The 19402-nt window shown below is 43.1% G+C and overlaps 3 protein-coding genes across 5 annotated transcripts; 2 read left to right on the forward strand and 1 right to left on the reverse strand.

Moving 5' to 3' along the window:
* Positions 1 to 1493: 1493 nt before the first annotated feature.
* LOC117838214 (translocase of chloroplast 34, chloroplastic) lies at positions 1494 to 5294 on the forward strand. Its single transcript, XM_034718155.2, has 8 exons — positions 1494 to 1651; positions 1749 to 1870; positions 2218 to 2325; positions 2415 to 2539; positions 3432 to 3696; positions 4556 to 4624; positions 4714 to 4875; positions 4955 to 5294. Exons 2-8 carry the CDS (start codon positions 1772 to 1774, stop codon positions 5099 to 5101), a joined length of 975 nt encoding a protein of 324 aa, XP_034574046.1. The 5' UTR covers positions 1494 to 1651; positions 1749 to 1771; the 3' UTR covers positions 5102 to 5294.
* A 624-nt stretch (positions 5295 to 5918) lies between these two features.
* Positions 5919 to 9043, reverse strand: LOC117838213 (uncharacterized). The gene has a single exon (XM_034718154.2). It carries the CDS (start codon positions 8723 to 8725, stop codon positions 6089 to 6091), a length of 2637 nt encoding a protein of 878 aa, XP_034574045.1. The 5' UTR covers positions 8726 to 9043; the 3' UTR covers positions 5919 to 6088.
* A 1093-nt stretch (positions 9044 to 10136) lies between these two features.
* Positions 10137 to 18869, forward strand: LOC117837894 (bZIP transcription factor 1-B). Of its 3 annotated transcripts, none has more exons than XM_034717702.2 (16): positions 10137 to 10399; positions 10498 to 10637; positions 12346 to 12452; positions 13439 to 13587; positions 13658 to 13717; positions 13795 to 13899; positions 14136 to 14219; positions 14316 to 14375; positions 14599 to 14768; positions 14844 to 14895; positions 15537 to 15579; positions 15748 to 16001; positions 16102 to 16179; positions 17402 to 17527; positions 18310 to 18394; positions 18479 to 18869. In XM_034717702.2, exons 4-15 carry the CDS (start codon positions 13531 to 13533, stop codon positions 18364 to 18366), a joined length of 1146 nt encoding a protein of 381 aa, XP_034573593.1. In that variant the 5' UTR covers positions 10137 to 10399; positions 10498 to 10637; positions 12346 to 12452; positions 13439 to 13530; the 3' UTR covers positions 18367 to 18394; positions 18479 to 18869. The 3 variants fall into 3 exon arrangements, with proteins under 3 accessions (XP_034573593.1, XP_034573592.1, XP_034573594.1); XM_034717701.2 differs by having other exon boundaries at positions 10540 to 10637; XM_034717703.2 differs by lacking the exon at positions 12346 to 12452 and having other exon boundaries at positions 10540 to 10637.
* Positions 18870 to 19402: the final 533 nt, after the last annotated feature.

The raw sequence follows: 19402 nt of genomic DNA on the forward strand, positions 1-19402 counted from the left end.
TGGCGCAAGCAGTACGGAAGGAGGGCAGCGCAGGAAGCCGGCAAGATTGTTTGGCGCAGGAAATTTTTTTTGGCAAGAATTTTTTTAGAAAGGGGATGTTTTGATTACCGTGAAAGAAAAAGGAGGAAACGTGATTGACTCTCTTAGGACTTGTTTAGTTGCCCAACTTTGGACAACCAAAATTACTGTAGCGCAACTATAGCGTTTCGTTTGTATTTGTGAATTATTGTCCAAATATTGACTAATTAGGCTCAAAAGATTCGTCTCGTAAAGTACAACAAAACTGTGCAATTAGTTTTTGATTTCGTCTACATCAGTACTCCATGCATGTACCGCAAGTTTGATGTGATGGGGAATCTTCCTTTTGCATAGTGTCAAAGTTGGAATTTTGGGGAACTAAACAGGCCCTTGTCACGGTTGCACGTTTATACGTGGTGAAAACACTTAAGAGATTTACCAATACGGTTGTGATCGTCCATGACTGTTTCACCACTTAAGAGATTTACCAATACGGACTGTACCTAGATCACAACCGATCCAAATTCAATTACAACCATATCTCTGACAACGCTTGCTTCAGCGAGGCCTCGACGTCAGCCATTGCAGAAGCGAGCTCCTCTCGCAGCGCGTGATCAGGTATCGCGGCGAGCTGCTCGTCTGTGATGCGAGGGGAGGACCGGTAAGGATACCGCACCACGTTCCTCTGCTTGCACCCCGTTGGCATCTTCCTCATCGTGACCTTGTTGGCCTCGTCGTCCGAGCCGGTCTCGGCCATCTAGGTCACGGCCGCTGCCGCCGCAGCCGCGAGGTGCTCGCGCACGGCCTCGGCCCCTAGCTCCTCGCCGCCCCTCGCCGGCGGCTTGCTGTGCTTGCTCACGGCCTCACCCACCATCGCGCCGTCGCTGGCCGACCTGCTGCGCTTCCCCAGGAAAGCATCACCCGTTGCCTCAGTAATCGATGGGCCTGTTCGCTTCAGCTTATAAGCCGGCTGAAAAGCTGAAACGGCTGATTTGTTGTGAGAGGAAAATACTATTTGGTGGCTGATAAGCCGACTGAATAAGATGAAGCGATCAAGCCGGATATCAAGCCTCGCCTCGCCTCGCCTGCCTCTCAGTATCCCTGATTTCTGGGGCTCCCTCTCCGCCTCCCTCTCTGTTATATCTTCCCCCAATCGCCTGCCCCTTCACCGACTCCGAGTCCTTTTTTTTTTGTCGCCTCCGAGTCCAACAAGTCTGGGGGGATTTGGATCGATAAGGCCCAAAATTGGAGAGAGCGCTCGGGCCCGTCAGCCCACGAAAGCTTCTTTTTGAGTTCTAGGGACCAACCAAGCCCACGGGAAGGGTATCGTTAACAGCACGGCACATAGCCCACAGGAAGGAAAAATAGTATCGTTAACAGCACGGCGTAGCCCACAATAAGATGAAAAGGGAAAAAAAAAGTAAACGAAAAGGGGGCTTCTCCCGTCTCCAATCGGCCAACCCCAAGTCCCCAAGGCAAGCCACCGTCTCATCAGACTCCACCCCACCCCACCCCACCCCTCTCCTTATCCTTCCCTTCGCATAAACCCCCCGGCGCCGTCCTCACCCTCGCCGCGACCCCCGCCTCCGCCGCTAGGTTTCGACCGCCCGCCTCCAGGCCTCCGCGTCTCCAGGTAAGCATCTCCGCCGCGCGCCCCCGCCCTCCGCCCCGTCCTGGCAAAATTTGTTCCGTGTTTCTGATTTCGTCGAGGGTGCGTGTACTTGTCGCAGGGGAAAGCAAGGGGAGGGAGAGGATGGCGGCGCCGATACCGCGCGAGTGGACAGGGCTGCAGCAGTTCCCGGCGGCCACCCAGACCAAGCTGCACGAGCTCCTCGGCAAGCTCAAGGAGGAGGTAACTCCGCTACACGACTATACAGCGTTATATGCGTGAATCAGTTACCACCTCCGGTCTTAAATAGATGTCTTCCGGGAATGTGTGCGGTGGGAAGTCTAATAATTGTTGTTCATGAAATTATTTCTGTTTGTCGCATAAAAATGATATTGGATGCCATCAGAAGTACTGCAATGTCGTTACAATTTGGTTAATGGTCAAATTGGTGAGTTAGAGACCATATCATTTTCCTAAATGACAAGTGAATCAGACCGGATGTAGTAATTTTGTCAATGATGGTCGTGTTTTCTGGTTGGTTATGTGTTGTTAAAAATTGGTGATGTTCTGCTTGTATTTGTGATGTGAAGAATGTGAGCACGTTGACAATTCTGGTGATGGGGAAAGGTGGAGTGGGGAAGTCATCCACCGTTAACTCCATCGTTGGGGAGAGGGTTGCCACTGTCAGCGCTTTCCAGGTTTTGCTTCTCCCTTTTCTAGTTTCTGGTTGGGACTCTTGCTGGAGTTGCTGACATGTGTCTGTGTTGTTGGATGCTGTGCTGTGCAGTCCGAGGGTCTGAGGCCAACAATGTGCTCCCGCACAAGGGCGGGGTTCACCTTGAACATTATCGACACTCCTGGGCTCATTGAAGGTGGATACATCAATGAGCAGGCTGTTGAAATCATAAAGAGGTATGCACATTTCAGCATGTTAAGTTATACCTCTGCTTGGCTGTAAGTGAAGTGAATAGAGTGGAGATCATAAAGAGGTATGCACATTTCAGCATGTTAAGCTATACCCTTGCTTAGCTGTAAGTGAAGTGACTAGATACAGGTTTGATAGAATTTAACATAGGGCTTTATATGTCAATGTGTCCTGAGAAACCAAGGATTGCCAATTTGGACTTAGTTTAAGGAAGATAGTTTCTTAGTATCTGATTGTTTTTCAGTTGGATGCTTTTACGTAATTGAACTAGCAAGTTCTTTGGGTGACACATTTTGAAAAACATTGTTTTGACATGTCAGATCCTTGGATAGCATGGGGAAAAATATGTGCTGAAATATTCGCTCGTGAGCATGTCCTTATTATTACTCTCTACAACCATGACCACACTATGGTTTTCCAATTGGTGTGCCTATCTCTAGCGAAGCACTCCATAACCTTGACTGAATTTTACTACATTATCTGTTCTGATATAGCAAACGAGAACTTAGTAGATGTGCAGATATTTGGTTTACGAGACATTGTGTCCAGAGTGGCTGTGTTACCTTGAATGATGTAGTCCTATGCAGCCCTAACAGTCTTTCTCTTATACGTTTACCAAAGTTTCTGGAAAAAAAGAACTTGCCAGAAAATAAATCACCAAGCATCTTAAATTTGGAATTAGAGCAAGTCATTACTTTCACATCATAAACAACAAAATGATGTCTCAACTTTTTTTGTAACCATAAAAATTCAGAGTGACCTTGGATCCACATGCCAGTTTGACATTGAGTAGCAAGTGCCAATGAGTGAAGTAGGAACTCCTGAAGCCCCTTTTAAATTAAAATGCATGCATCTTACATGTTATTAATGATATTACAGGTTTCTTCTGGGCAAGACTGTTGATGTTCTCCTGTATGTGGATCGCTTGGATGCGTACAGAATGGATACACTGGATGAACAGGTTATAAGAGCCATCACCAATTCATTTGGAAAGGACATTTGGCGAAGGGCACTGGTTGTGTTGACCCATGCTCAGCTCTCACCGCCTGATGGAATCGATTATAATGAGTTCTTTACAAGAAGATCAGAGGCACTTTTGCGATACATCCGTTCAGGCGCAGGAATCAATAAACGAGAATATGGGGTAATGCATGTTTTCATTTGTCATATGACCAGTTCCACCATGCTCTATCAAATGCATATGCATCTACTAGGAGGTGCAAATTGTGTTTAGTTTCCACAACCTAGACTAGTCATTTTCTGCCATCTTTTTTAGTTGGACATACTCCAGTGGAAATGCCTTTTGACTTATGATCTCGGCACTTACCTTATATGAGTGCTAGAAAGAACACTAGCTGCTAGATAAGGCCACATGCAGATATATCTATTAATTTATGCCATTAGCATTGCATGCTCATCATTTCCAGTGTCAGGTTAACTTGCTAGTTAGTCTCCATGTGTAACTGAACCCAGTTGATTCTCATAGTTTTGGACAGTATAATATGCCTGCAGTCTAGAGATATTCAGTTTGCAAATATTATTCATGGTTATGGCAGTTTGGATGCCTTAGATTCTGTTGATAGTAGTGCAGTATTCATTCTCCAGCTGGAAGCATTGTATATAGCCATTCGTCATGTGCACAAACAAAGTTGAATTTTGCATTTCAATCATCAGCAGCTCAGCAGAATGTACGTGGTATTGTTTTGCTGTTCGGCTCTTATCCTTGAACTGGTAATATATCCTTTCAAGCAATATTTGGTGAGCGTTCAAAAATTTCTCAGTTAGCTATGCTCCTCCATGTGCTTCATGCCAAAATCCCTAGTGCTGGCCATGTCATTATTAGTTGAAAAACTGCGGCTAAATTGTGGTATCAGTACTAGTTACATTTGTCCTACCCTCTGCTTTAATTTATATCGCAGATCTCTCTGTACGCTTATGAAATCATTTCATTTTTGCATGTGAAAATTAGTTCTAATGGAAGCACTACATTTTGCTTATTTTAGGATTTCCAGTTGCCAATAGCATTGGTGGAGAACAGTGGAAGGTGCAAGACTAATGAGCATGGGGAGAAGGTTTGTCTGTTTCATGCTGTATTTGACCTAACATTTCTTTGTGCTCGCATCTTGATGGTTAATAGATGATGTTCTTTGACCTTTGGCAGATTCTTCCAGATGGCACTCCATGGGTTCCAAACCTGATGAAAGAAATTACTGTTGTCATCTCAAATGGGAGCGAGCCCATTCATGTCGATCAGAAGTTAATTGATGGTCCAAACCCCAACAATCGCTGGAAGATGTTCATACCACTTATCCTGGCTGTGGAGGTTGACTATTGTACATAATACTCCTTTCATTGACACCCTCAAACAGAATTATTCACTCATCTTCCATACTCTTTTCCAGTACTTCTTGGTGGTAAAAGGAATCCGGAGGGCCATACATGCTGATATAGCAAATGGGAAGGTGGACGACTGGGAGCAGCGTTACCGGGACTTGGTCGGAAGCAGGGACCCTGTGGAGCAGAAAGGTTCCCGGAACCGCAAGGCCTAAGTTTTGGTGTACTCGAGCGGAGCTCGTTCCCATCATGACGCATTCAATTACCTACCGTTCCTTTTCCTAATTCTGTGTTGGGGGCTTTATAGAGTTCGCTGGGACAACTTGAACAAATTTGCTCATGTCGTAGTTGACAAGAATCCGCACTTCATTTTATGATGCTTGCCCTCAGCGCAATTTTGAAGTGAAATCCCTGCTTTTTTTAATTGTTTTTTTAGATAGCATGAAAGCATGGTATGGGGTGCTTTGAACGGATCCCCATCGGATGACGATTTGATGCGAGATAGAGAATTATGTTTCGATGCAAAGTTTCAAGCAAAGAGACGTATTTTGCATTTGGTTTGTGTGTGGTGGTTGGCTGACCTAGTGACCTTAATAAACAGTTAACTACGGAACATCGAACTTGCAGCCAGAAAGTTTCGTCGGATTATTTTGTTACGAGTACATAGGATGCCAGCATTCCATGTAGCAGTGACTTGTGTTTTCAGTTTCAGCGGTTGGAATAGTTAGCTTCCGTTCGGAGTCAGGGAAGCAAGGTGTGCCTGTGAGAAAACTGAAACCTGGCTCCTGTGGCAGAATAGGCTTCATTCTGGACCAGAGAGCATGGTGTGCCTCAGTGCCTGTGAAAAGGTTCAACGACTTCAAAAGGTTCCTACCAAAGTTTCTGGCGAGTGCACCGCCACATCTCACTCTTAATATCGTGGCAGAGTCAACGGCAACATATAGGCATATGCGCGGGGACACGGCAACTCTGTTCCAAATCAGTGACAAACTGCTATATACGTAAGCATAACAGAAACACAGCAGCACAACATAAAACAAGACGTCATTTCTTCTATTCAGACAGCAGGTTATGCGTATGTACATCAGGCAAAGCACCTGAGCATATAATTTTTAGTCTGCTCTTTACCTCCAAAAAGAAAAGGTCAACTAATATGTGCAATTCTACAAGCCCTGCTAAAACTGCATGAAGCATGGAAGGGCCTATTGCTTTGGCCTTTGTATTTTATGCGAGCTACAAAAATCTTGGTATGGCTTAAAATTGTTTTGCCATGATACAAATTGTTTCTTCAAGGATTTATACACATTTTCCTCGTCAGGCTGAATTTCCATGCCTGGGGTATCAAAATCCATCCTCACTGGGCCGAAATCAAACAAAGAAGTTGCAGCCTGTTCAGGTCCAGAATCAGGAACTTTGGTTTTTCCGCAAACAAATGTTGTAAAGATCTTATCCTGATATGGTGTTGCAGATGTATGCAACGGATCATCTAGCTTTTGATCTTCTTTCTCCTTTCCAGCACTTCCATCTAGGGTGAACCTGTGTTCAATCTGGGGCTCGTATCTAAAATAGGGCTTCTCGTCATTGAACTCTTGTGAAGCAGGCCATCCATTACAGCTTTGCGTGTCAGCAATGGATATTACAGGATCAAAGGCTTCAAGAACTTCTCTACTTTGATCGCTTACAGAGTCTGTTTGTGAAGTTGCTCCTTCAGAATTGCTTTCTATACCCTTGTTTCTCTCTTCCATTGCAAGTAGAACATGTATGGGCAGTACTGGACCAACAAGTGCATTTGGAGATTGTACTTTGCTAGTCACATAGTAACTTATGCTTGAAGGTTTTGCCAAAAGGAAAGGTCGAAGTTTATCGTGTGCCAAACAGGTAGGAACATCTAAATGTTCACCTACGGATTTCTCTGCGCTGCATGCTAGCATGTCCTTGTATCTCGAGAAGGTAACATGAAGGATATTTGACGGTAGGCTGTTCAATATTCTCTGACATGCAATTTCAAAAATATTCATGGGGATACTAGCATTGCATAGAAAATCTGAAACTGATTGAGAAGATGAACTAGAGTTAGCTTCTGCATATTCTGACACAGCTTCACTGACAATAATTTGGCCCATCTGTTTATTGACACTAGAATCATGCTTCACCAATGCATTGCACAGATTTCCTCGCAGATATTCAGATAGGAAATGCAACTTCATTGTACTATATCTGAGGGGGAAATCTTCAACAGGAGTGTCAGGAAATATGGATGACTTACTAGCCCTAGCTGTATGTTGTGATTCATCACACGGGATATCATCATGTGATGCTGATGCACCGTACCTTTGCATTTCTAACTTCCCCGATGCTTTCAGACAGATCAAAGCAAAGCCAGCAAATGATGCATCTGACACCAAGAGGTCATTTGGAAGCACATAGTAGCCAACGGTGGGGTTCTTACTTCGTTGGGAAGCATAGCCATCTCTCGAAATGGGCCTTGAGAATAGATCTTCCACTATTCCATTGCTGCAGCTGCAGTGCTGACTTGTCAGAGAAAACCGTGAAGGAAGATCCCAAGCATACATGTGAGAATTCTCTGGACAGCCTTGCTCCTTAGGTCCATAACAGAACACACTGAATTCCCCTGTCCACAACGAACCAACTAAAATAGCAAAGCCTGAATTTGATGCCCACTCATGTTCCTTAGAAGGCCTCAATTCAGAAAGACGAAACATAGCAACATTATTAGGGCTCTCAAGCTCATGCTGCCATGCCAAAACAGGTGTCAATGGCTGTCTCGCATCAAGGAGAATCAAATAACGCTCTGTCACCACTGAGAAATGGAAATGATCAAACCCAGCCCTGCAGAATGCAAGATACTGATCCGGCCCAGCAAAAGGGTCGGTTTCAAACAGTCCTGGCATCCCAACTCTTGCTAGAACCTTGCATCCACCACAGTCCCCATATCTCAAGTCAATCAAAAGAATTGATTTTGAACTCGCAACAACTACCATCCACGGCTGTGCCGCATAGTCACAGCTTAGCCAGTCCCCACAGTCATCCTTGCTGCCAAAATCAATTTTCATCTTTCCACCTTGCCGTGTATCCAGATTGAACCAGCACAACTCCCCACTCTCCAGCAATACAACACATTCGGATGGCAAATGCCTGCTCCAGCAAGCATGCACGATGACAGAGTTGAACCGCTGCTTGGCAGACGGCACTAGGGCCGAAGTACCCAAACCCCGTGACTCAATCCTGAACCAATTCAGCGAGTACATTGTCACGGCAAGCAGGAACCCCTCAAGGTTATCTTCTGGCTCTGACGGCCAGGACGGCTCATTAGCAGTGGTAGCAAGCTGCTGGATGCGCTGGCCCGGGTGCATGAACCCATCCCTCTGAACGACCAGCGAGACGGGAGTGGAACCGGTGACCGTGGTGGCATCCAGAGTAACAAAGCCAACATGCTCCGCATTCTCGCCATAGGGGAAGAAGAGGATAAGAGAGCATGAGGAGAGGCGGGGGCGGCGGAGGACGGCAATCAGATTGCACGGCGGCGGGGAGGGCGGAGACGGCTGGGGGAGGAGTGTCTCAGAGAGGGAGTCGAGGTCTGAGCGCGGGAGGAAGGAAGTGGCGCCGACAAAAGAGCGGAGGAGGCGGTCCAGGCCGCGGGTGGAGGAGCGCGGCGGTAGGACGGGGTAGGGAAGGGAGAGCAGCTGGGTGCGCGGCGGCAGAGGGGAGAAGTGCAGTGGCCGGCGGGAGGAGGCGGCGGCAGGCAGTGGGGCATAGGACGGCGCCGCGAACACGGCTGAGGCGGGGAAGAGGGAGCGCCAGTCCTCCGAGAGGTTCATGGAGGGCAGGGGCGGGGCGAGCGGCGCCCGTCCGCGCGGGCGCGGGAGGGAATCGGTGGCACGGCTGCTGCGGGAGGTGGTCGGGTGGAGAGCGACGGCGGTGGCCACGCGCTGGAGCGGGAGGTGAGGATGGAACCGTCGGCGGGGAGGTTTTTGATGGGGAAATCGCGGGAGCCGGCGCCTCGGCGGAGAGGTTTTGGGCGTGGCGGCGGTGGGCGGCGGCGCGGGCGGGTCTCCTCTGGAGGCTGGAACTGGGTTGAGGGCTTCGGGCAGCCCACCATAGTCGTAGTCAGGACGGCCTGCTTGGTTTGCTGAAGCAAAGAGAGTCTAAGCAAGAATTTTGCTTATCGCAAGTATAGAAAGGATCACAATGAACTAAGTACTAAGATAAGATGGGTATCATCATCTTGTGTGTAGAAACCTTGTATCTTCCCTTTGTATAAGTATTTTTTTAAACGAACCAGATAAAAGAGTTTTTATTATATTAAAAAAAAGAAACTCATGTACGTAAGCATTCACTGCATACTCACCTTATATAGACTAGCATTCAACGAGTTTAGAGCATGTATGCGTTTTTGGATATTTCCTGTTAATATCAAATACTGATACGTATAATCTTGGTTTGTAATTTTTTGAATAACTAGAAATCATATTTCCATGTAAAATATGCTAATCTTAGTTTAACTATTTAGTGCCTTTCGAGTGAACATAAAAAAAATGTCTCCAAAGGCTCGTATTATTGCCTTTTGTGCATTTAACATTGGTTAATGTTGCCTTCAAGTTATATATTCTTGTGTAAACTCTTTTCTTATAACTAAACCTATTACTTTACGAATATATTGTTGTCTAAGTAATTTAATGTGTATACTATAAGTTTATACGTGTTCTTAAAACCCATTCCCATTATAAAAAGGACTCAACCGACTATTCATGATTGTGCTAGTGTGACGATAGGTCTAACCGTCTAAGCCTAAATCCACCTCTACCTATAGGAGATACATAATTGTGTCAGGTACATGATTTTTTTTTCATATAGGATAGGATTATGCAACATATGTTTTTCTAAATCATAATCGAGTGTATGATAAATATTACAAGAGTACTACCTCCAATTTCAAATATATGACATTTACAACAAGATTAGTTTGTTTTTGAGCTAACCTTCTAAACTCAATATATTTAAGAATAAAGTGAGTATACTTTAATATATTTTGATGCCTAAATATGTAGAATTATTGTTACTAGAGAAAAATTAATTACAATTTCAAACGTCCAAGTTGGCTATAGCAAAAGCTTTCCTTAAAACAAGCCCATAGAGCTGGCCTTTGCTCAGGGCTATTTGCTGTCTGATTGGGGAAAAAGAGGAAATATAGAAAATCCACGCTTTTGCCCCTCAACCCCCTCTCTCTCTCTTCTTTCTCTGTCCGATTCTGCATTGTGATTGGGGGGAGTGGGGGAGTGCTCTCACCATTTCCTCTCGCCTGTCCATTCACATCAGCGCTCCACTCCTCCGCCCCCGAATTCCCAAATCCTGCGCCGCCTCCTCCCCAACCCTGCTCGTCGAATCCTCTCACGCCGGAGGAATCCCTCTCCGGCACTCCTCGTCCTGCTCCCCTGCCGGGCTGGCGTGGCGTGGAGATCCACCCGCACGTGGATTGGTCTCTCCTTCTGCTGGTAAGCAATCCTAGCTATACTTTGGACGGAATTCCGTCTTCTAAGAGCTGGCTTCTTCTCGAATCACACCCAATTCTTCCTCCTCCCCATTGAGTTAGCCGCGGTGCCGCACTGATCCACACTCTCGGCCTTATTTCTAGCGGCGACGACAAGCGAGCAGCCAACCCCACCTTGGCCAGGTCTTCTGTCGGGCGACCACCTGGGCCTTCGTCGGGCGCCGGCGACGAACATACGACAGGTACGCCCGCCTATTCCGTTCCCTTCCCTTCCTGCGGTGCGAAATCGAACCCCAAAACCCCGATGTATGCTATTTATATTTGGATCTGACCATGTATTTATCTTCTAGACTTCGAATTTTTATTCAAGCAATTATCGGGTGTACACATGTACACACATGTTCTAAACTGGTCCGCCCCTCGATGTAGTATGTATTCGGAACTGTTTGGGGTTAACTGAACCCCCTGCTCTGATCAGAGTCACCGAGGGTGTTAGATAGATCTGTTTGGTTTCAAGAGCATTTTGTGAATTCTAACGTAGAACTGCCGTGAGGATTCGTGATTTTCCATCTTTATGTTGCTCCTTTGACTTTTTTTGTTTTTGTCCTGTAGGGCTTTATTTGTTTTGTTTGAGAGACGGAAATGTCTTCCAATGTTGTTTATTGCTATACCACTTGAGGAAATGTTGCCACTACAATACTCTCAATCAAATATGCTATTTTGAGATAGTACTACAGCTTAACTTCCTGTATTTTTGAAATTTCCTCAGCTAATCTTTTTTTTATGGAGTCAAGGTGGTTGTTATGTCTGAGAAGTGAGAAATGTAGTAAACTTATAATTGTCCTGCTCCCAAATAGATGGTAATGTAGAGTGCCTGTAATCATAGGGCAAAGAGAATTGGCATGAATATCTGAAATCAACATTTATACATGGAAGGGCAAAGGTGTGACTTTTATATAGGTGCGACTTTTAGAAGATAAAATTTTATACTGTTGGCTAGAATATATACGGAATCGAATTGGAATGCAGATATAATTCCCTACTAGGATTGTGACTCCACTTTGATGAGAAGTTGATAGGGTTCTGTAGTCATAGAGACCTAGGGTTTCAAGTACCATGTACACCTGGTCCTGTTAATTGTCTTTGCTTGGTGGTGAGTCTGTTCTAGTTTCGAGTGTGTTGGGGTGTGTTTTCAGTGCTAAGATTAGGGGATGTCCCTTTTCCTGCGTAGTTCGAGAAAAAAAAGTACCATGTACACTGCGTGACTGCCAGAAGTCTTCCCCTTGTCCTAGACGGATCACACACACCACCACCACCACCACTAATGAAAGCAAGCTAAGTCAGCAGCAAAAGCATCATTAGGATTCTTGGGTTGACAGCTGGTGTTATTAAGAGTTCAATTCAATGATAATCACCTTATTATAGATGTAGATTGCTGGGTGTGCTGGATAATGGTGGCACAAGTTATTACCTAGAATAACCGTTGTTCTTAATTGTTCCTATATTTCCTAGGCATGTGGGGGAAACTTGAAATTAAGTAGGAGTTTGGTTAATCTAATTACCAAAATGTCTATTTTTTTTATTCCGTCAAAGTTCATTAAGCTGATGGCCTTAATATGATTTTAACCCCACCTCTCTAGATTTAAAGGTTCACAAAAAGTAATTCAAAATTGGGCTTTCATGTTGGTTACCTGTGAAACACTCTGTCAATGTACAACTTTTGACAGTGGTGACAAACTAACAATCACATAACACTAAAGTGATATGCTCATTATGCTGCTATCTGGTTGGATCCTTCTGGTCCCTATATACATACCCTTCCACGGACCTCCTATCACCCCTGCTTGTTGGGCAGAATATTACGATTAATGTTTATTTCCTTCTGTTTTTGAGCAAAACTCATTAAAACATTCCACAATCTTTCTTTCTTTCCTTTTATTTGTTTCACAGAGCTAGTAAATAAGCAAATTCCGTGCGTCATTCAAGACTGCTTGGAGACTCCACTTATTCCTTGCCCAAGCAAATAGAAAAAAAAAAGGATTCTGCATTGGGTGCAGGTGATCACACATTTTCTTGATATGTTCTCTGTTTCTCTTTATGGATTTCGCCCGCTTCTGAATTACCCTATGTTTCCGTAATGAAATTCTACAACAGTTGTTTCATCATGCTTTGACATGTTTGCCTGCCAAAATGGGTTTCTTACATTCATTAAAGTTATAGTTGATCTGGTACAAGAGCTTTGAAAAATACAACCGGAGAAGAAATTATCATGAAAAGGGATTGATTCATTTTGTGAAAGTTTATTTGCTTCTACAGCAAAACGGTGTTTTGATTTCTTTTACCCGAAGCATTGCACAGTCACACCCCTGCAACATAAAGCGTCGATGGACAAATAGTAAACATGATGGTTGATATGGTAATCTTGATGGAGTAAACAGTGATGTTTCTTTCAATGTTGGAACATATATGTCTGCGCACGCGCATCATGATTATGTTATTATTTGCTGTGACTAACCTGAAGTTCAATAGTTTGAAAAAAAAATCACCTGTCCCTGTTTCCTGAATGTCAACTTTCGGAATGTAGCATCTAGGACCTGTAGAGTAACTACTGATGAGTATCGAGTCACATTTGATGGAATAAGGTAAGTTATCAATCATAAAAAAATGTTAGCGTAGGTATTCCATTTTTGCTCAGTATAGCTGCCTCCTAAATTGTCGTTGTTGTTCTTCATAGTTGATTGCATGATTCTGTTATAGAGGCACACTTTTCTGTTCCTGCCAGTTATTTGTATCGCGCCAACACTGATGTGACCTTTATTGTTATGTAAAGTTTGGAATTTTTCATTTTCTAATGGCGTTTACCTTTAGACCCTTCATATTCTCAGTGTCATGCATTTTCCGGTTATTGTGATTCTCCACCGTTCCTAAATCCTTACTTAAAGAAAGGAGATGATGCTGGGCAGATTTCAATGCCCTCCAGATTCTAATTAACTGATAAATTCTCATGGAATTTGTTTTGTTTGGTATGTCCATCAACCCAAAGATGTTGCCTCTTCCTTTAAAGTGAAAGCTCTGTCCTTCTTTTGGGAGCTTAAGAGGCAAAAGGGACATAGGGCTAGAGGAGAGGAATAAACAATGGGAAAGGGAGATGTGGCCACTAGGTCCAAATCTCAAAAATCGTCAGCAATACAGGTTTGTATGATCAATCTGAAACTACAAGAGTAACTAGTGGCACCCTCTTACCTTATCTTACTTGTTTCAGAATGAGCAGAGTACACCTACTAATCCCCCCACAGCATATCCTGACTGGTCTCAGTTCCAGGTATGGAAATGACGCTGCATGCTTTTTTCTTTTGATCTTGTAGATTGATTTGTGTAACTGTTAGTATAAATCTGTAGGCATACTATAATACTGCTGGGACAGCTCCGGTGACCCCTCCGGCTTTTTTTCATTCATCCGTAGCTCCAAATCCTCAAGGACACCCATACATGTGGGGGCCACAGGTACTCCTTCCCTCCTGCAAAAATAAGTTTAGTAGCCTCTTTCTTTTCCACCATCTTGCAATGATAAGTCTAGTAGCTAACTAGCTATGGTAAGTGACAAGTTTGGCGGATATTTTAACGTTCTGGTCACAAGATTTGCTAGCCTTTCATTTATTTGAAGGATAGTGTCAGCTATTGCAACCACTGCAGCTGGAGATAATCAGTTTTCTAACATTTGATTACTCAACTGGTGATAGATGATGCCTCCTTATGGGACTCCACCACCATATGCAGCCATGTATGCACAAGGCACACCATATCAGCAGGCACCCATGCCACCGGTAATCTTCCACTTTTTACTTGAGAGCATGATGTTATCATGCTTATGCATGGTGGTTCATATAACAATAATAACAATGTCTTTATTTTTGTGTCAGGGTTCACACCCATACAGTCCTTATCCTATGCAGTCACCAAATGGGACAATTCAAACTCCAGTAAGTTAATGAGCACTTTTTATTTGATCTGTTGCATGTTGCAGAATGCAGGAAGAATTTCACTCTTTCTAAATCTTTGCTGTCTCAACTTTTATCTGTCATTTATATTCATAACTTAGGAATTCATCTGTTTGAATTGCCCTGTTTGTGCCATTTGTCTCCTCGAAGAAGTTAAGATTGTAAATTTGACAATTTGTGATTGGATCGTGTTGCTACTTGCTAGACATCTGGTGCTGGCGGTACAGAGACAGATAAGTCAAGCAAAAATAAGCGAAAGACTCCCCTGAAGAGATCCAAAGGAAGCTTAGGTAGTCTGGATGTAGTTGTAGCCAAAAATAATAAATCACCTGCAAAACCTTCAGCTTCTTCCTCCAATGAAGGTTCTTCACAAAGGTAATTTATTTACTTATTTTCATGGTGTGACACTAACAGTTAAATTATTGAACCCACTATATATCTGATATGCAGTGAGAGTGGAAGTGGGAGTTCTTCTGAAGGAAGCAGTACAAATTCAAAAAGTGTATGCCATTCCACACTACAACTTTTTCACATTTGACTTCATAATGCTACAACAAAACAGTCTGTCTATTGTTACATTCTTTTCATTATCGAAGGCCTAGTTTGTGTCGGTAACTTCAGAGTGCAAACCCTCTGGATGGCATAGTGGCATCTGCAGCTTGCAGACCAAGTGCTTGAGAGGTGCACTTTGGTACAGTTTTGCACTGGTTCAGTCAGTGTACATGGTATTTTAAGAGGATGCCAAGTAGTGAATATCCAGTTCATTGTTTTGAAATAAATTCTATCCTTATATTAAGTTTCTTTATTATTTCCAGTACTAACTGATTTACTGACCTGTAGTCTCATTTTATGTTAATCAATGTTAAGTATGGACCCATTCTTTTAGAAGTTTGCAACTTGCATGACTTCAAAATTGGCAAACCTAATCTTCTGTTTCTTATATCTTTTCTTTAGTTATAGTGACTTCGATTTTCTATGTTTCCACACTTTCAAAACACATGGTTATCCTGCAAGCTCATCGACAAACTAGAAGGATGCACGCTACCCTCTACATTTTTCTTGCTTTGTATATGCTGGATATGACCGTCCTCATGCTATTAATATAGAAGCCTGCTAGCTCATCGACAAATAATGTGCCTGCAGGGTTCAAGGACAAAGGATAGTTCTGAGCGTGGGCAGGGTAATGGTAAGACTTGAAGCTTTATATAACTTGTAAACCAACTACTTTTAGCCCCACTGGGGAAATAGGTACTGAGAAGCAATTGTGTTTTTATCAGCGCAAAACAATAACTACATTAGTTAGGTTACTTCTTGTGTTAGGAAATGATTAGTCTAAATACTTATTTATCACCAGATTCTAGGAAAGGTACTCAAAGCTCTGCTGTTGAGCCCACACAACCATCTTCCGGGCCAGTTGTGCTTAACCCTATGATGCCATTTTGGCCCGTTCCCCCTCCCATGGGTGGCCCAGCAACTACTCTGAACATGGGAGTAGATTACTGGGGTGCTCCTGCTTCTGTACCCATGCATGGTAAAGTTGTTGCAGCACCGACATCAGCTCCTTCGTCAAATTCACGTGATATTGTTCTCAGTGATCCGGCTATACAGGTTTGTCACAGTGAGATTTTGTTCTCCTTGTCTTTATTTTATTCAACTACCCTACCTTGCACTTCCTTACTTCTTAGGGTTGTTTTCTTTGTTAACATAGGATGAGCGAGAATTGAAGAAACAAAAACGGAAGCAATCAAATAGGGAATCAGCTCGCCGCTCAAGATTACGCAAGCAGGTCTGTAATGTCTGCAGCACTTCACATGACTCAGTGGATGTTATTCTTTAGCATATCTTGTGGATAGTTGCATTTCTTCTAACTCATCTTGTTAGATAGATCTAGTTGAAAACAGCAAGGTAAGCTAAGGGAGAAGGTAACTCAGGATTTTTCGCCAACATAAAACACAGGGCCATATTAGGCTTTTACTGTTCTCCTGTATAAGGCCATAAAGTCGATTGGATCATGACATCCTGTGTGCAATTGCTGTAGAATTCTGCGCAACATGAACTCTACCTGTATCTAATATAACCACAGTAAATCAGGATATGGCTGAACCTACTTGAATTGATTGCAGTAGATGATGAGAATAATGGCCAAATAAGTAAATATGCATGACCATGAGCATGCATTTATTCCTGCACATTTTCCTAGGAGTCAAGAATGGTGATGGTGTTACTCTACTAATAAGTTCTCTTTCACAGATGACAACCATCATTTTAACAAAAAACTAAACCAACCTAGGAGGAACTAGGTGGCTTTATGTATTATTATTTATTAATTAAGAAGTAAATAGGCGCCCAAATTTGCCTTGATAAGGACTTGAACCTGAGTGGTCTAGGTGCACATCCACACCCTCAAGGCCTCAACCAATTGAGCTACGCTCAGCTTCCTAACCAACATTTTATAATAGAATAAATATGAGAACAAATATGTCAGCAGATTTATGCTAAGAAGAATTATCCTAGGAACGATAGATTGTAAATTTCCATCTACTTTTTTTATAAGGCTAAAGAAAAATTTCTTGAGGCACGTTGTCAACAGCTGCATATTTGTTTCTGAGCTCATGCTGTCATGCATATAGCTGATAGCAGGAGCAACATATTTGTTTGGTTATTTCCTAGCTGTAATGCATAAAAAGGGTAGATGTTGCCACCTTCATGATCAGTTCATATAAAGTCGTGTTCTTTGCTTCTTGCAAGTTATGATAGTGGTAATTGAAGGATTTATTGTATGTTAAGTGTTTTCTATTTGCTATTGAAGGTAGCCTGAGCCCTGATGTAATTATGGCATACCAATGCCAACCATATCTCTGTTATACTACTATAAAATATGAATATTCGAAAGTGCTGGGCTTATACTTAGTTATGCCAAAAAAAATTGAATTGGCATTGTGGCATTAGCTTAATATAATTTTGTGTTTCCCCTTTGATGTATTATATGTTTTGATGGCATACTACAGGCTGAATGGGAGGAAGTAGCCAACCGTGCGGATTTGCTAAAGCAGGAAAATAGTTCTCTCAAAGAAGAACTGAAACAACTTCAGGAGAAGTGTGATAGCTTGACCTCAGAAAATACATCTTTGCATGTAAGCTCTCTTTTGTTTTTTTTCTGGAATATGCAGGAGAGCTGCGTATCATTGCATTAAGAAAGGAGATAAAAGGCTCATATAGCCATACAACAGCACACACACCAACACTACTCACAGGTTCTAGGTTACATACGCGCCCGTTAAATAGTTAAAGGTCGACCCCCCTCACCTACGGGCGCTGCTAGACCCCAGGTCGAGCAGCGACCAGATCACTAATGCCTTCAGCGCCTGCCAGCCTCCAGAGAACAGCTTCTTCCTGTGCAAGGAGAAGTAACCGCTCTATCCTGGGCGAGGCACCATTGAACACAATATCATTCCTCTCCTTCCATAGCATCCAGGCTCCTAGCATGACCAGTGAATTGAATCCTCTCTTGGTTCCTTTGGCAAGCGTGCTACCAGCTTGTTGGCTCTCTTTTGTTTTTGTCCTGTAATTTCCATAAGTTCTGAAGTATTATGTGAACATTAGTTTCTTAGTTTTTGGTTTGTGGCAGATAATGACTGAAACAAAGCTGCGTTAGGGCTTGCGGATGAAGCAGATTAGTCACATTCAAACCCTAAAATGACACATCATCATTGTTGAGTTCCAGTATGGATATATCTCACTATAGCACACTGGTGTGCCATCATGGACCCTGTTGCGCAATATCATGTTGAAGTCCTTTTTTTTTAATGCCGGTTGTTGGGAGCCGTAGGCACACCGATTTAGAATTTTAGGTTAATATTGCGCTCCAAAGTCCTGACTTTGTGATGCATATCTGAGATGTTACTAATACTTGCAGGAGAAGCTTAAAGAACTTGAAGATGAGAAATCAAATGGAAATTGGTGCAAAGATTAAAAGCAGAAACTTCTCTTTCTGACTTGATGTAAGGAAAATTTACTTGTCAGCTGCCATTACCTTTTGCAGAATACCAACTCTGATTCCTGCTGCAATGTTCTCGACTTTTCAGATAATTTGGTGGTGACGTGATAGGTCCGACAGTTAGGAGGTATTCATGTACGTTATTAGATTTTTGGCCGAGTAAAATTGTATCATAGGATTTGACATGGTGGATGGCTACAGATTCTTCTTTTTCCAGTTGCATCAGCCGCTGTGCTCTGTGCTTTCTTCCACTTTGTGCTAGATGTCACAGAAGTAACGCTGTAGAAATCCCCGGGTGATGTTTAAAACCTTGGGATTAGCGTGTGGTATAGCTGTTGTAGAGCTGCTCATTTAGCTTCTTGACATAAACTGGAGCGTGTTAAGATTATCTTTTGTGATTTATCGATTCAGATGGACTAATTTGTATACTGTAGTACTGCACTAATGAATAGTATTTACGGATCGCACTTGAGCTTCCACTTGCCCTCTTGATTTCATCGTTCTATGGCTTTTTTTTTTGTGTGTGTGAATCACATCATCGTTCTATGGCTTGGGAAGTTGTGGAAGTTGAACAGAGTATGTTGTTCATATGTTAGTAGCTAATGCCAGCTGAAAACTTTTATATGAATCTAAAAGCAATTAATTCCAGGGTTCAAATTATTACTTGTGGTTGATCTTGTGTTCCGATCACATGCTCCACCGATCAGAACACAGTTTTTTTTTTCAGCTGGCATCCATGATGCACATACATCGGCTATTCAATCACTTTACCTGATCCCTTTTTTTGTCTTCTCATTTTTTCGAGTCTTTTACCCTTTTTGTTCTCCGAGTCCAACACCACTCTTTTCCACCGTGCATAGCCTTCGAACAAAAGGCCATGATGCTGTTCAAAGGTAACCAATCTCTACCCCTTTTTTTTCACTTGCATCACCAATCTCGTGCTTTCGTCAAGCACATGGGCGGCTTTCGTCGTAGCTGGTAGAGCATCTGAATGTCGTGACTGACTGACTGA

Source organism: Setaria viridis, chromosome 9 (assembly GCF_005286985.2).
Source record: "Setaria viridis chromosome 9, Setaria_viridis_v4.0, whole genome shotgun sequence".
NCBI classification, from domain to species: Eukaryota; Viridiplantae; Streptophyta; class Magnoliopsida; order Poales; family Poaceae; genus Setaria; species Setaria viridis.

Coding starts and splice junctions, on each gene's coding strand:
- LOC117838214 (XM_034718155.2), top strand. CDS start 1,772: ATGGCGGCGCCGATACCGCGCGAGTGGACAGGGCTGCAGCAGTTCCCG. Junction 2,540..3,431: donor GCTGTTGAAATCATAAAGAG/GTATGCACATTT, acceptor ATGATATTACAG/GTTTCTTCTGGGCAAGACTG. Junction 4,625..4,713: donor CTAATGAGCATGGGGAGAAG/GTTTGTCTGTTT, acceptor GACCTTTGGCAG/ATTCTTCCAGATGGCACTCC.
- LOC117837894 (XM_034717702.2), top strand. CDS start 13,531: ATGGGAAAGGGAGATGTGGCCACTAGGTCCAAATCTCAAAAATCGTCA. Junction 13,900..14,135: donor CATACATGTGGGGGCCACAG/GTACTCCTTCCC, acceptor AACTGGTGATAG/ATGATGCCTCCTTATGGGAC. Junction 14,896..15,536: donor GCAGTACAAATTCAAAAAGT/GTATGCCATTCC, acceptor ATGTGCCTGCAG/GGTTCAAGGACAAAGGATAG.
- LOC117838213 (XM_034718154.2), bottom strand. CDS start 8,725: ATGAACCTCTCGGAGGACTGGCGCTCCCTCTTCCCCGCCTCAGCCGTG.